The sequence below is a fragment of the Dicentrarchus labrax genome, unplaced genomic scaffold (assembly GCF_905237075.1).
Source record: "Dicentrarchus labrax unplaced genomic scaffold, dlabrax2021, whole genome shotgun sequence".
Lineage (NCBI taxonomy): Eukaryota > Metazoa > Chordata > Actinopteri > Moronidae > Dicentrarchus > Dicentrarchus labrax.
Genome location: NW_026136711.1, coordinates 24,612,545 through 24,628,802, shown reverse-complemented (window position 1 = coordinate 24,628,802; position 16,258 = coordinate 24,612,545). Strand labels below are relative to the sequence as shown.

Genomic DNA, 16,258 nt, shown 5'->3' with positions numbered 1-16,258 from the left:
CGCAGATAAACTTTTCATCCAAAGCTCGCTGGACTTCTGCCAACAATGTGCGCAGCCTTTAACAACGGGCGTGGCTTCCTGGTGCATTTTTTTTTTTTTTTGCTACTTCCGTGAAGCTTAATGCGGAAGACAAACAGGGGATGAGGATTCTTGACAAACTTTAACGGACCGAGGCAAGTTTCTGAGGTAAGTCTGTGCAATCTAGTCACTGACTGACAGTGATTGTAAGTGTGTTTAAAAAAAAGCAAGCTGTCCGATGAGTTAGACCTATTATGATTTCTGTCATAGGCTACCTGTAATATAATGAAGGGTTAAATGGAGAAAGTGTTGAGAAATAACCACTATTTAAACATTATGTTACACATCTCATAACCTGTGATAGGTGTCTTTATGTAATGAGTAAACAATGTTCGCAAGAGGTATAGTTTGTGTTTAAAGTTCTGTTTAAACAAAGTAGGGTCACCTTAGCCAGCAATGTTTTAGATCGAATTTGTTTTATGTGCACTTAATAGGCTGCAACTGAGTTTTTATATTACACAATAATTCTTAATACACCCAATAAAATCCAAGTTTAGAGCAAATACTGTATATAACAATCAGATGTGGTGACAGACACAGAGGATATTATGTCGGATCAGAAACCAGAGAATTAAAAAAAAAAAATTGTGACTTTAAAAAAAAAAAAATATTTAATTATATGATAAAATACAGTGTTGTTACACCCTTATTAAAAGTTTCTGTCATGTAATTTTACTTTATAAAATATTCATTGTATTTACTGTCTCACTGTTTCCCCAGGATTTTATGTGAGCGTTTGACTCGTCAGGTCAAAAAAAACAACCATGTGGCCAAATCAAGGTGGGATATCATAAGTAACCAGCATATAATTGATGCAGTTGTGCAGTTTTTATCCAGTTTTATAATATAGGTGTTCTGAATAATAAGGTGTGTGTATTTGTGCTTTCATGTATATCAGGTCCCCCGCCTCCATATGGCACACCAAACCCTGCCTATCCTCCTGGCTACAACCCTGCATATCCTGCTGCACCTGCCCCAGGAGTCTTCCCCCAACCTCCACCTCCAGCTTACCCAGCTGGCCAGTACCCAGCTGGTATGAACCCAGCTGGTATGAACCCAGCCATGGTACCAAATGCACCTCCAGGGGTGATGCCTTACGGAGCTCCAGGACCTCATCCTTATCCTATGGCTCCAGGAGTCCCGCCTGCAGGTGTTCACCCAGGTCCATACCCAGGTCCATACCCACACTCTCCAAAAGGGGGTCACCACAAAGGCCACCACAAGGGTCATCATCACGGAGGGCTAAATCCCATGACCGGAGCATTAGCCGGAGGAGTGGCAGGAATGGGAATGGGGATGGTTGGACATAAAGCCAACAAAAAGATGAAGAAGAAGATGAAGAAAGCTCACAAGGGACACAAACATGGCAAGGTGAGATTACTTTAAAAGATACACCTTGTAAGAGTTGTTAAAAGGACCCCTCCTTCAGGTGGAATATGAATGGAAATACTAGATAAAGAGGTGAAACTTGAACCCTCCTATGCGCCTCAGCCCCAGGCCCCTTCAGAGCTGCAAACCCACACCTTCACCAAGCAATATAAATACAGGCATGACTCTATGAGTGCAAAGTGCAGCAGAGCTTAAGAGATACAGAACTGTTGTGAAACAGCATGGTTTACATGCTAGTTGAAGAAGTATATATACTTTTATAATTAGGGTTTCATGGCAAATCAAAACAAACAATAACCAGTCACTAGATTGCAAATCATTAGATTATAAATAGTAGTTATGGAAAGTAAAGTTATTTGTTTTCTACATTCTTTGTGGTAAATATAGTGCTGAACTACTTTTATTGTCGATTAGTCTGTCGCTTGGTCTATAAAATGTTGGTTAAAATGGTTCCTCTGGCCCGAGGTGACTTCTTCAAAATGCGTATTTCTGTTCAAAACCACAAACTACTCATTTTGCTACTATAAGACTATTAAAAGGCTTAAAAGGTATTAAAGGCATTCAGGTATTGAATTTATCTAGTTATATATTATTTATTCTTATTTGTCAATCAGCTGATTGATATATTGTTTCAGCTCTACTTAAATATCTCTGCTTTGGGTAAATATTTATAGGAAGAATTAGAGAAATAAAAGACAACATGAAACTATATTACATTTTAGTAATTGATTCATAAATACCTTGATGAGTTTACCACATAAACACCTCACAGCATCAGTGGCAATATGCATCACTGCAACAAATGTTAGCCTTGCTCTGTCAGTGTGCATTTGACTGTCTTAGATCTACATGTGGATTTAAATAGATTCTGTTAAGACTGATGCTTTCATGACTTAAACACATGCATACAAACATTAGCTGCAGTTTTATTTTACCAGTTAACATGTATGCTGGGAGTACAGTGACTGTGCAGTTACTGTGTTTGCTTTTAAAGATGACTATTATTTTAAATGTATTTAATAATGTGAAACATTTAGTTCACACTTAGTATGCTACATAACACCATACAGGTTGAATGATATTTTTTCCATGCTAAAATAATATAAAGTACTATAGTTCAAATCAGCATCAGCTTTAGACCCACTGAGAGTGACCTCTAAAGGCAGCTGGGAGATTTATACAAGAGTATAAAGAGGGTTTGTAAACACAGCTGTGCATTAAATTATAGGATACAATAGTCAGGTTTAAGAGACAGTGTGACATCTACGGGAAAAATTAACATCTGAAACTCTCAAGTATAACTAAGCAAAAGTCCCATTAGAAACCAGTGGACATTCTCAGGTTCAGCTGAGCTCTGTTCTCGTTCTTGTTAATTGAGGTGAGGTTAGGCTGACTTGAAATTGTTGAATATAGTTGAGTCTGAAAAGAGCTCTGGGTGGGAGTGGCTGAAAATCCACCTTTTTAGACCACGTCTTCACACCCGATACAAGCACTCACTTACATCTCAGTTCTTAAAAGAAAAGCCCAAACCACGTCGACAGTAACACTGTGAAAACAGTTAGCTCTTGTTCCTACCAAGTTTATATGCACTTATTTCAAGGTGGTTTGGATAAAAGTTTCTGCTAAATAAGGGAAAGGTTTATTTTATTGCCTCGGAAAAAATACAAACATTAAGCTTAATACAGGGAAAAACAACAAACTGAGAATATACAAATTCAACACCTCCTTTTGATCTTCAGAGAAAAATTGTAGGCAAGATGAAATCCAAAAATCCATTATCCATTACGACCTACGACAATAGATTTGTAGTCAATGAGCCTTGAAAATAGGTAAATAATAATAACCATGTTTCCACTTTTTATGACCTTGTCTACTTTGTGAACAATATGAGGTCATTCTCAACCTTTCACATAATCAAATTAATAAGAGTTACAGAGAATTACAAATGTTGTATTTCTTAAATTCAGCTTAAATGAAATTAAACATTTATTAATAATTGTTCTCTTTTTCTCTGCAGTCCTCCAGCAGCAGCAGCAGCAGCAGCAGCTCTGACTGAAGGCACCAGTTCACAGTTCAACACAAGGCTTTCACAGAAATGCTGCTTTACAAGGGGGCAAACTGACTATTAACAAGAAACACACAAAAGTCATACTTATATTCTCTGAAAATGCAGTGTTTTATCATATCTACTATTGCTGTGAACATCTCCACAGCATGTTGACTGTATTGGCATTCCACTATGTCTTAAAGTTTCCTTCTCTTTTTTGTTTTGTTTGTAGTATATGTCCTATACACTAATGTACAAACACGAAATAATTTGAAGACTGCAGCACTGTGCAGACGACTTTCTTAACGCACTACTTTGTTTTAATTGTTTGAGAAAATCTAACATTGTGATTTAGTCCAAATCTGTTAAATCTGTTTTGAGGATTAATTTAAAGGTGGTGACTGATCTTGTATTATATTGAGTGTCTTTTTCTTTAGGTCTGTAGATTGTAGAATATGCACTACTATACTTTGTTGCCAAAAAAGTTATTCTAGCCTACATTGCTGTGTATCTGCAATAACTGTAATAGATATAAAGCTCTTAAATCAACCCTGCTCAATAAAATGGATGTAAATGAACAATCTAAGCTGTGTCCTCTCTAGGATGGTAAATCATTTAAGTTATAAACCGAGTTGCAGTTCACTTTACGCCCACTAGTGGCCCTATAAATAAATAATTTATTGAAGTTTATATATATATGAACATCTTAGTAACATTGGTGAAGCGTATCTGTTTTATACTCATTGTTTAAATACATGTAAACCACCGTGAGTTATTTCCAACAACATACCCTTCCTGTCGTTTTTAAACAAATGCAACGATGTTTGTATTGTACGCAATAACTCTTCATCTTTAAATGTTATCCTTCCATTTAAACCTGCCATATTGTAGCATAATGTGCCACAAACGTGGTCCTCTAACTTTTTATTTTTATTTTTAAATAGAGGTTGAATTGGGGGCGGAGGAGGGGGGGCGTCTTCTGGTGAACTCGGGATGGGGGGGGTTTTGGGTTTGGGTGAAAGTTCAGAGGTGATAATTTTGTTGTCTTTGTGTAAAGGAGTGGAGCTCGATCTCACATCACTCTTCCCTCTCCCCGAGTCCTTTCTAAACTCTCCCCCGGGTTTCTACCCTCCCGAACCTCTCCCCTTCTACCCTTACAACCCCAACCCTCCCCCCGATCACCTACCAGCACACGAACCAGGTGAGTTTGATTTTGATGTTCGGTGTTTTTACGCTTCTTTTTTTGTTATGATCAGAAGTAGCAGAAAGAAATCGCGCCCAGCAGCTAGCGGCTTGTTGTCCGGCATGCTAACAAGGCCGCACGATGATGATGATGATGATGATGATGAGCACGCAGTCTCCGTACGGGATCGCTGGGCTAGCTTATGCTAACGTTAGCCACGGGGAAGTTTCACCTTAATGTCGCGTTAAGAAAACGCCTGTGTGTAGTTCAGCGCATGTATTTGAACAAACGCTAACCTTACCACCATGCCAGGAAGGCTGCCGATGTTTGGTCGGCTATTAATAACGCTGACTAAATACGCTAACGAGCTAGCTTTGCTAAAGTAGCGCACGCATGCTTCATTCATTTTCCCCGAGCAGGGTGAGCGACCGAAATGCTAAGTGGCTACCAGACTTACAACAAGCGTTAATAGTTAAAATAGACTTACTCTAAACCGAACAACACGAGTGAAGTAAGCGATTAAATGTTTGCTTTTCGTAGCGAACACACTTGTGAATGTATTTTACGTGATGTGTGTCCCGCGGTGGTGAATTGTGGAGTAATTGTCCGCACATTTGTTGACAAACTTGGATTTCATAGCTAATGATGAAGTCACCGTTAGCATGCAGTTCACTATGTTTTGCACTGCGGTGCTTTTTATTTATTTTTTTTAATGCTAATTTACTTGTTAGAAGTGAGATAAGTTGGGTCGCAGCAGCATTCAGATGTCTGGAGATAAATGCACGCCACTAGCAGCGTGTAGTTGGGCACAGTGAGAGTGAGCCTTAAGCCATTTTTTTTTTTTTTTATGATCTATCGTAGTACGCATCACTTTTCATTTGCATTAACGCTAGCAGAAGCTATGCCACAAGATTTATCTTCTTTTTAAAAATAAAAATAAAATAAAAAAAGGTTCGTTTTTATGTTGAATAGGTTATTTGCCAAGTGGAAAACGAAGTATAACCATCATCCGTTTTACAAATGTATCATCCAACATCACGCATTTGGTCCAAGGATGTGGCATGATGTGATTTTAACTCAGTGTTTTTGTCTGACATATAATTAACAAGATAATGGCTTAATATTAAACTGGGTAAATGGCATCCGGGGACGTTTTAATCAGTGTCCATTTAATAACGTTATATCTGTATGCAGCAGGAGTATGCTATCATTGAGAATTATGTCACTGGGTCCGAAAATGGTGTATTAAGTGTCCAATTATCTCACCATGGGTGGGAATGGTGCTGTGACTTTATGCTAAAGATATATATATATATATAGATAGTATTTACTGCTTTGTTGACCCTTTTTACACATGGAACTGGTGGCACTTGTTATCCCTCATCTGCAGCCATGTTATATGTTGTTTTTCCTACACAGTTGCAATTCAATCTTGTCACATGATCATCATTGGTGTATAATTTCTTATCTGCTTTGTCTTTATGTCCTTTTTAGATCCATCCCGGTGACCAAAGACCCCCAGTTCCGTACGAACGACTAGGTTGCAGTTATGGACTCCGGTGTGATTGAAGGAGGGCTCAATGTCACCCTTACCATTAGACTGCTCATGCATGGCAAGGTGAGGTCACCCATCAGCTCCCTGTGTGTGCACTCTTATAGTCTATGGTATTATATTTATGGAAATGGAGCTCCTCTGGGATGTATAAAGGGCAGTGACTGTTGTGATGAGTAAGGCTATTGACTCAGTGACTGGATCCTGTATCAAGACAACAAAGTGTTTTGGCATGTTCCTTTGTTTGAGTCTAAATGTATTTTCCAACTTGAACTCACTTAATATGTATCTCCTTGCTACTCTTTAGTTATTTCAGAATTAATGGGATGTTTTCTTGAGAGTAGAGTTACAATAATCATCCTCTCAAATAAGCAGTTATAGCCTTTATACCAAAATTATATATATCAAAATTATGGCGACATCTCCCTCCCCTCTCACAATGGTCAGAGCAGCTTAAAAATCAAACCATATTACAAACATGACATCTCTATCTCTTGGTAAATTTCTACAACCAGGAGGCATGACATTGCATTTGCCGTCGCTAATCCATCTGGCTTTCACGACAGCAGCATAGGCACACACTTGTTGCATCTTGACTCCCTCAGTGGCCTTTTGTTTTTTGCGATCTCAAATGCTGAGATGCCATGTGGCAAGAAGCGGCTGCTCAAAATCTGACACGGACACGTCAGCCTTCACTGCGGACATACCAAACTGTGACATACAAGAAATGGTTCCCCAAAAGCTCTGGTAGCTCGTAGCATCCTAAAACAGGCCCCAGCACTAGCTAGGAATTAGTAGCCTACACATACTGTGTGCTGGAATGAATCCTGGATCTCACCGTGGTCAACAGCACCATCTTGAGTCTGTGTGGGATTAGACAGAAACAAAAACTGCCTATGGTAGAGAGAGAGTGCTGTGGTATATATGGTGAATCAGGCTGTTTGAGTATTTATGTCAGTTTAAAGGCCATTTGTAATGACCTTTGGCCAATTTTGATTAGCACCTGATGAAAGAGAGCAAAACTGTTAGAATTCATTGCATCTTGTGACCATAAGCATTGAGGAATTTCTGTAGGAGGATTACTTACAGTGACTGAAGTGGTGTGGAAACCAGAGTCTTATTTATTGAAGGTTTTTCATTGTCTGATAACAAGCTGTTGCTAGAGATGTTAGATGAGTCCAACTTTATGGTAGTAAGAAAATAACAGGTGGAAAAAGATGATTAATCCACCTAATGAATCTGTGTCTCTTTTTATTTTTTAGGAAGTTGGAAGTATTATTGGAAAGGTAAGTTTAATTTAACTAAAATTATGATTGTCCATTAGGGTTGGGCGATATGTTAAAATTTTCCAACCGGTCACACTGCCAATCACCGATCAGTCCAACAATTGGTGATTGGCAATATATTTGCACATGTGCTGCGCAAGCGTCCTTTTCTGGCTGTATGCGCTGTCGTTGCCTCTCTGATGCCCCACCTCCCTTGCTACTCTACCCGCTATATGCCTCTCCTCTCCTCTCTCATGCCGTCCCTCTGCTGTCTCAGGCTGTACCTGTTATGTCCCCATCTTCCCCGGAGTTAGTCTTGTTTGGAGCGTCTGCGAATCACCTTGTAATAATATTCCTTTGTCAAACTAGTCGAAATAAACCATTAATTCATTGAAGTTAGTTGTGAGAATACACTGGCTCTTCAGCTCTCTTCCTCTCACTCGTTCAGCGGCTCAGTGTGCGTACTGCGGCACTGAACATCTGTCACCGAGCGGCTCTCGTTCTTCAGAGGCAGACCATTAAATTAGCTAAATAAAATATAATAGTCCAATCGCCCAACCCTATTGCCCGTCATCATTACAAGATCTGTCTGTTTAAAGTGGTAATATGTCTGACTTTGATGTGATTCTCTGCTAATAGAAAGGTGAATCTGTGAAGAAGATGAGAGAAGAGGTAAGGTTGTTTCTTCTTACGTTTTGAATCAAATTATGGTAAAGTACAACAGAATGTAATGTTAGCCACAGTTGGCAGGCCTGCACCGTGTCTTTACAATAGGAAGTCTTCCAAATTTGGTCTTTCAATTCCTTGCTTTTCTCTTTGTCTGTAGAGCGGGGCTCGCATCAACATCTCTGAGGGCAATTGTCCTGAGAGGATCATTACTTTGGCAGGTCCAACCACCGCCATCTTTAAAGCATTCTCCATGATCATTGAAAAGCTGGAAGAGGTGGGTCACAATTTATACTGACTAATGGATTGCAGGTCAGAAGTAATCCTCTCAAACACAAACCAGATTAACCCTCGTCTTCATATTTTTTTTTCAGGACATAAGCAGCTCAATGACGAACAGCACAGCTACCAGCAAGCCCCCAGTGACCCTACGCATTGTGGTGCCTGCCAGCCAGTGTGGCTCCCTCATTGGGAAAGGTGGCTGCAAGATCAAGGAAATTCGAGAGGTATGTATAGAGAAGAGCAAACATATGAAACAAAACCTTGCAAGCACCAATCCACCAACCTGTAGAATTTAGTACATCAAACACTGATACACATTACGTCGTGAATTCTTATCTCATTTACTCTGTATGTTCCAGTCAACCGGTGCTCAGGTACAAGTGGCAGGAGACATGCTCCCCAACTCCACGGAGCGAGCCATCACCATCGCTGGCACTCCCCAGTCGATAATTGAGTGTGTAAAGCAGATCTGTGTGGTCATGCTTGAGGTAAGTGGATGAAAGCAATGGACCAAATGAAGTGGCAGCTTTTGACTTGTAAATTAATGATGTGAAATGGTGTGATCTCTGGGCTTTTGGCTGCTGTGTGTTGGGTTTGGACCGGAGTTGTCACAAGCAGATCCACAGGAACTAAATCATGACACCCCTGATAGAGCTATGTTCAGTGGTGTACTACATTTGTAGTAAACTTAATTCTAGCATTATTAAGATTTTGCAAAGGTGATATGATAACATGTGTAGTAATGTAATTACACATCCACTTGCTCTTTCTCCTGTACAGTCTCCCCCTAAGGGGGTCACTATCCCCTACCGACCCAAGCCTTCAGGATCCCCCGTCATCTTTGCAGGCGGACAGGTACATATAATCCTACAGAGGGACACGGGAGCCCACCTTTTCATTCTTGATGCTTGTTTGTGTGTTCGTTTGTGGGGGGGTTATTGCTTCAGTTGTCTGTCGTTTCGGCATGTATAAGTATGTGATACATGTCTGTGCAGAATGATGTATGCTTGGAAATCTTGATGTGTGATGAAAGGCTCTGAATATACTTATAACTCAAAGTAAGATAAACCTCTCGAATTCCAGATTTGGTACTTGTATATGATGGTTGGTTAAGAGTTACTGTAGAGGGTATTTAAGTTTAGAGAACAGCTTTAATAGTCTGATGACCATAGGACATTTGCCCTCAAGGCAGTTTGTTACAGGACTTTGTCTCTGTATATTTCCCCAGAATTTGTTTCATTGTTTCAAGCATTAGGTTTCAAAAGTGTGGTGGCATATTTCCCACTATTGTTGGTCTGAACCAAAATGCTTTCTGGTGCTTGTTGGCCTAACTTACAATATCTTTTATCTCACTAAATTATTATTCTTTGAAAAGAAAACCTCCTTCTGGTTTTCCTTAATTCCACTATAATGTATATCTAAAGATTTCTCTTTCCCCAGAAATGTGGAGACTTTGGACAAGACATACATGTTGACATTCTTAATTCATATTAGTTCACAATAGATGTGTTTGAGTCTTGGGAGAGATATATCTGGAGAAGTAACTTGATCAAAATCAGATGTGAGGCCTATGAAAGCTTTGTTTCATTTGTTTCAGGCATATGCCGTACAAGGACAGCACGCGATTCCACAGCCAGATGTAAGTGCAGTAGACATTTTTACCTGACCCCACCACTCCCACCCATAATTACAGTCCTCTTCCAAAATGTGCAAACACCCACCCACCCACGCCTCATTTTACAGCCTATAACTGTCGGTGACCTTGGCCCTAATTTTATTTTGACCTACTATTATCAGATTTTGTAATCATTTAGAGAGCAGCACTGTTAGTCTTTCATGTTTGTACAGTTTCTCAGTTGACTGGCAGTCAGTTTTTAATTAAACTGACATTTGTTGTTTGTGTTTGTCCAGACTCTCCACTGTTCCATGAATAATAATCTGTTCCTGCTGCTCACCCTTTTCTGTTTTTCCTTTTTTGTTCTGTCTTGTTTTACATGCCTCGTTCATTAGGCTGTCCCAGATAAACATGTGGTTCTCTCCCCCCGTTCTTCATTAACCCTCCATTATTACTTTATGCTCTGCCCACTTGTTTCTCAACTTAATTAATCTTTCTCTCTCTCTTTTAAATGAGTTTAGATGTTCCATCAGGAGCATTGGATGTGATAGACTGCACATTATTAGTCTTATGTGTAACTGAATATTGGCAACAGAGCCAGGAAGTGCCAGTCAGATATAATGTAGAACATGATAACATAAGTTTAAATTTGGATTGGCCATTAAGCAGTTTTAATGTTTATGTAATTACACTGTAATTGCGTATAGCAGTATTTGTATATTAAAAGTATAATCTGTGATGTCATAAAAGTGGCATAGAAACCTGTCATCACTTCCTCAAATCTTCCCTTCCAGCTATATTGGTGATAACTGGTGATGCTAATTCATAATGCATATTGAGAGCCCCCCTCCCTTGTGTATTGTGACTTTGCCCTGACCCCGAAGACTGCGAGAAATCATTACCAAGAGATGCAGCCTGCACTTTGGAGGAATACCTATGGGGTACCCCACATAGACAAGTCATAAAACACACTGTCAGACACCAGTGATCCATGTAGAGCTTTGTAAAAGGATAAGAGATCTACACACAGCAGCATTGAGTGACGTGTGTCTTTTCTTTGTTTTGTTTTCGGAGGTTCTTTGTGTAGCTGTCTGTACTGATTGTGATGTTTTTGTTCTGTTTTTCCCTCTTCCTGTGTTTTCCATTTCCTCCATTTCTCTCCCTGCCTCCTCTCTCACTCTCACAGTCTTCCTCTGCTGCTATCTCTCCACAGCTCACCAAGCTTCACCAGTTGGCTATGCAGCAGAGCCCCTTCCCCATCGCACCAAGCAACCAGGGATTCACTGGTATGCAGCACAACGAGGCCCGTTGGCTTTCAATGCAACTTTCAATGCAATTTTGTCAACCTCAAAAATCAGGATGTGTTGAATGCGTGTACAAAATCATCTAGGTTGTTTTGGTACCTCAAACATTTAAAGAAAACATTGTCTCCAAAAAATTACAATTATATATTGTATAAGTATACTATCACAAATATCAAATGTTCTTTTAATTCCCATAATCAGTACAGTTGAATGTTATTTTTGTGTGGTGCAGTGATATTACTGTACCTGATCACAAATCCATATCAAGGATACATTCAAAGTTAGATCTTACTCGCCTGTTGGAATTTGGGGTTTTTTAAGGCTTAGTAACCCAAATACTTTCTGAATTGATGATAGATCATATATATATATAAAATAACATAACATTTGACATTCTGTATTAGTAGTAGTAGTAGTAAGGTCTACACACCTCATATTGCATGATTGATTTGCCCATTTTGACATATTGGTTTGGTTATTTATATCATTGTTGGTTTTTCATTTTCTTGTTAATTTGTTTTCCAGGGATAGATGCTTCAGCTCAAACCAGTTCCCACGAGATGACCATTCCAAATGATGTAAGTGCTTCAAAAAGTCAATTTCTATCCCATACAATAGTAAAGTTAAGATACCTTTAATAATCCACAATTCATTCAACTAAACAAACTGTGCACCTTACTGTTAACGATGCTGTTTGACTGATATAAAACCACAAAAACTAAAAAAATGTTTTATGACCACCTTTCATGCATAAAATGCTTTGTTATAAACTTGTTAATTCCATGTCGTCAAATTTCCCAGATCCATTTGTTCGATATGTTATTCAGGCTCTAAGAAGAATTCCTATCGCTTAACTTTGCTGCTCTTCTCCAATACAGCTTATTGGGTGCATCATCGGCCGCCAGGGAGCCAAGATCAACGAGATCAGGCAAATGTCAGGCGCCCAGATAAAGATTGCAAATCCAGTGGATGGATCGACTGACCGCCAGGTCACCATCACAGGCTCACCTGCCAGCATCAGTCTGGCGGAGTACCTCATCAACGCAAGGTGAGATAACCCGGTACTACATTAACTGCCAACAGGTGATCCGTCCAGTCACAGGCTTTAGAAGATCAAAACATTGCATCAGCTATGCTACATGTCGTTTCACTTTAAGTCAAATTATTTCTCTGCGTCAGTTCAGTTTGATTCAATCTATAAATATTAAAGGAAAAACTAATTTACTAATTTCACAATACTACAGTAATGCATAAAAAAAATAAGTGCAAAAAACGTGCCTACCTGCTGCATTGACTTTCTAGTTTGGATTTGTGTTCAAATTCAAAGGATTCGGTTAATTATTCAGTATTTTTGGCTGCTGCTAATCATCACTTTGGTGTTGCTAGCACTCTGTCAGTCTGCACTTGTGTTTTTCCCTTTAAGTTGCTCCACACTGATCCGTCACTAGAGATATGATTTTTTTTCTCTTTTTTATTTTTGGATTGACACATTCATTTCTAATGAAGCCTTTTTTGTCTTTTTTTTTGTTTTGATCACATCCCTGAGTGATTCCCCCACAACCCCCCGCTCACACCTCGCCCTACGCCTAACTCAACCTCCCCCCATTCCTCCCCCACACCCATTGCTCACCAGCCTGCCCTGTGATCCATCCCGACTGTGTTGTCCCTCTCTCCTTGTCTCTCTTTCTACAGTGTAGAGTCCTCTAAACCTCCTCCCTCCTCCTCCTCCTTGAACCCTGAACAGACCAGCCCGTGCCCTCCCTCCACCTCTACTACTACTACTACTACCACTACTACTACTACTACTACCACCACCTCCTCTGCTGCTACCTCCTCCTTCTCTTCCTCCTCCTCCTCTTCTTCCTCCTGTGTGGTGCCCCCCTCAGCCTCCATCCCTCTGTCCTTGTTGGCTCCAGGGCCGCCTCCTCCTTCCTCTTCCTCCTCCTCTTCCTCCTCCACTGATTCCCTGCTCCCCAGCTCTCCTGCCTGTGTGTCAAGTCTCCTCAGTCTCAAGCCCCTCCCTCTCCTGGCCCTCCATGTTGTCAGCGGTGCCAGTAACCCTGCACACCCAATCCCCACTGAGCCCAAAATCGCCCCAGAGCTGAGCTCCAAGTCTAAGAGACGAAGGCTCTCCCCTTACTAACGAAGGAAACATAAGTCATCTACTACTTAAGTACTGACAATGCTCTTTGTTGTCTGTACCTGCACTTGCTTTTGTATCTGGCGATGCCACGCTTACTACAGAAAACGAATGCACACAAACAAGTGTTACACAGGCCAGACAGATGGTTGCTGGCATATTTATAAAATAGATATCTGTAGCTTGATTTGGCCTGTCTCTTAAACAAATCACATGTTGAGCGCAATATATTTTTAAATGACTTTGAACTTAGCATGGACGGTGAATTATTTCACTGATTTACTGAAGCATTTCTCTCTTTTGTGTAAGCTCTGCTCAGGTAGCGGCTCTCTTTAAGATGTCACATTGTATTTATGGGAATAGTTTTCTTGTAGGGAATTTTAAGTGACTATTGTTAGCGGTCATAACGGAGAGTATATATGTATCATGATGATTTTTGTTTCGGATTTTTTGCTTAATATGTACGACGCAATTGTAATTTAATTTCCAAATCTGCCCTCAGGTATCAAAGGCACCCTTTATTTTGATTCTTTTGTTGATATGAAGAATACATCAAACATCAAACCAATTTAGTTTAATTTAAAAAGAATAGATTGACATTTTGGGAAAAGCTTATTTGTTTTCTTGTTGAGAGTTAGATGAGAAGATACCACTCAAATGTCTGTTCAGTAAATGTGTAGCTAGAGCCAGCAGCCAGATCACAAGGAACTGTGTGGGAAACAGCTATCCTTGCTCTGTCAAAAGGTAACGAAATCCAACTAAACGCACCTCTTAAGATCAATAATCAACACTTTTCTTTATATATATACAAAAAACAATGAATAAAAACAGCACGTTGTGGTTTTAGAGAGGGGTTATGTGTCAAACTATTTCTTGGCCAGGAGAAGTGACTTTCTGGAGTCTCAACTGGTTGCCTAGCAACCTCGCAGTCACGACGAGACGGCAGGAAGTTATAGATTGTTTGGCTGTTGTACAGATTAAACAAATTAGATCAAATGTGTTAATAAGTGAGCTTTTCGTGGTGCTGGGAGTCTTTTGTTACTTTTGGACAGAGCCCAGCTAGTGATTCCCACCTGTTTCCATTCTTTATGGTAAAAGCTAAGCAAACCAGCTTCTCCTCTTCCTTGCGGCAAGAATGCAAATAAGCCTGTTTCCTAAGATATTGGACTATTTCTTGAAAACAGCTCCATTACCACACCATTATTTACCAACAGTTGGTTGAGAAGAGTTATCACTGACCAGAGGAACAGCCAAACTAGACTAATGAAATTTTTTTTTTTAAATGTCAGAGCATACATTTCCTGTGTAATAAATCCAGATTATCTAGCATTTTATTATAATGATGTAACATACAGTAAATGACATTTATCTTGTCTGTCTGATTGCATGCCTTATTTTCTCTCCCTCCCTGGTCTCCGGGTGTCTCTTTGTCTGTTTCTCCAGGCTTTCCTCTGAGGCCACAGGACTGGCAGCCAACTGATAAGACACTGCATCTGCACTAAATCTCACTTTTATATCATCGGCTACCATAAAACAATGCAACTATCCAACTTAAGAGTTTATATATTATACCACCTCTTCCTCGTTTTGAAATCATGTCATCCGCCTCTGATTTGATCCGCTGAGTTCATTATTTATTTTCTTTGTTTTGGTTTTAGTCAAAAGAAGCAAACAATTATGTTTTTAATTCACTTTTTGAGCCGAGTTGGAGGTTTTAATAATTTGTTACTAGATCCTTTTTTTTTATGGATCCCTCGCTCTCTTCCCTTTTTCTTTCTTTACCATCACAGAGGAGTAGAGTTGGAAAACTCTGAATAGGCATATAGATTTAGTTCTGTACAGTCAGTTTTTTTCTTTAAAAAGGAAAAGACAAAAAAGGAAAAATAAAAAAAATATCAAAAATAAGAATAGAGTGACTGTTTTATTCTGTTTATATACACGCCCCCCCCCTCCCTTTTCCTCACCCAGTTCCACAAGTCAGTCTGTCCATTTTATGTCCATACTCACTTGCTTTAAACATACACAGCATTCTCCCCCTTTGTCAACTTTTCAATTGAAGTGCTTGTAACATGAATTACACTCGGGTCACTGACAATACGTAGCTGTACATGCACTGTCACTGATTATATTTGGTTATAACAGCAAATGTTCTAACATTCACAATTTGAATTTATCCAGATAATTTAAAATGTGTATTATTACGCGTTCTCACTTTTTGCCCCTCTACATGTCATTCCTGTTTTTTTCCCCCCCCTCTCCTGGTCCTAAGATCATGTGTTGATATTTTGCTGGGATGGGAGGTTTTGGGGGTTTGGACTTGGCTCTAGGGGTCAGAAGCAGAGGGTTGTCCTCGCTTTTTTTGTAAAGACTGATATATACTTAAAAAAAATGTTGGAATATTTGTTTTAAATGGAGGAAATATTTTTTTTTAACTACCAAAGGGGGATTAACTCCTGGACACTGACTGATCTGTCTATCAAATGTGAGAACTGAAATCATTGAAGCTCTGGAACTAGACAAAGAAAGGGTTGTGAGTTAACACTAGTTTCCTGCTCTTTGCTTTGCTCAAGTCAGAATTTATTTTATTTTTTATTTGCAGGAAAGAAAAACTTTTGTGCACGTTTTTGAGACTGTAGACCTGGGTGCCACAACATTGTTTAAAAAATACAGAAATAAAGATGTGAAATGCTCAAACCACAACTTGTCTTGAGAATTTTGTCACCATCTGAAGTGTATC

The 16,258-nt window shown here is 39.5% G+C and overlaps 2 protein-coding genes across 6 annotated transcripts; both read left to right on the top strand.

Moving 5' to 3' along the window:
* The first annotated feature begins 32 nt into the window (after nt 1-32).
* prr13 (proline rich 13) lies at nt 33-4,095 on the top strand. The gene is made up of 4 exons (XM_051414329.1): nt 33-186; nt 799-858; nt 977-1,449; nt 3,485-4,095. The coding sequence occupies exons 2-4, from the start codon at nt 843-845 to the stop codon at nt 3,521-3,523; spliced, it is 528 nt and encodes a 175-aa protein (XP_051270289.1). The 5' UTR covers nt 33-186; nt 799-842; the 3' UTR covers nt 3,524-4,095.
* Nucleotides 4,096-4,537: 442 nt separating this feature from the next.
* On the top strand, nt 4,538-16,221 carry LOC127371495 (poly(rC)-binding protein 2). Of its 5 annotated transcripts, none has more exons than XM_051414327.1 (13): nt 4,540-4,715; nt 6,192-6,315; nt 7,512-7,535; nt 8,154-8,186; nt 8,341-8,457; nt 8,555-8,686; nt 8,822-8,950; nt 9,243-9,317; nt 10,060-10,101; nt 11,291-11,363; nt 11,907-11,959; nt 12,260-12,429; nt 14,965-16,221. In XM_051414327.1, exons 2-13 carry the CDS (start codon nt 6,247-6,249, stop codon nt 14,999-15,001), a joined length of 954 nt encoding a protein of 317 aa, XP_051270287.1. In that variant the 5' UTR covers nt 4,540-4,715; nt 6,192-6,246; the 3' UTR covers nt 15,002-16,221. The 5 variants fall into 5 exon arrangements, with proteins under 5 accessions (XP_051270288.1, XP_051270287.1, XP_051270284.1 ...); XM_051414324.1 differs by having other exon boundaries at nt 11,264-11,363; XM_051414326.1 differs by lacking the exon at nt 4,540-4,715 and adding an exon at nt 4,915-5,117 and having other exon boundaries at nt 11,264-11,363.
* Nucleotides 16,222-16,258: the final 37 nt, after the last annotated feature.

Bases quoted from the DNA above. Each gene is read 5' to 3' on its own strand.
- prr13 (XM_051414329.1), top strand. The intron at 1,450-3,484 runs GTGAGATTACTT...TTTTCTCTGCAG, and splicing joins AGGGACACAAACATGGCAAG to TCCTCCAGCAGCAGCAGCAG.
- LOC127371495 (XM_051414324.1), top strand. From the start codon at position 6,247: ATGGACTCCGGTGTGATTGAAGGAGGGCTCAATGTCACCCTTACCATT. The intron at 9,318-10,059 runs GTACATATAATC...CATTTGTTTCAG, and splicing joins TCATCTTTGCAGGCGGACAG to GCATATGCCGTACAAGGACA. The intron at 10,102-11,263 runs GTAAGTGCAGTA...TCACTCTCACAG, and splicing joins ACGCGATTCCACAGCCAGAT to TCTTCCTCTGCTGCTATCTC.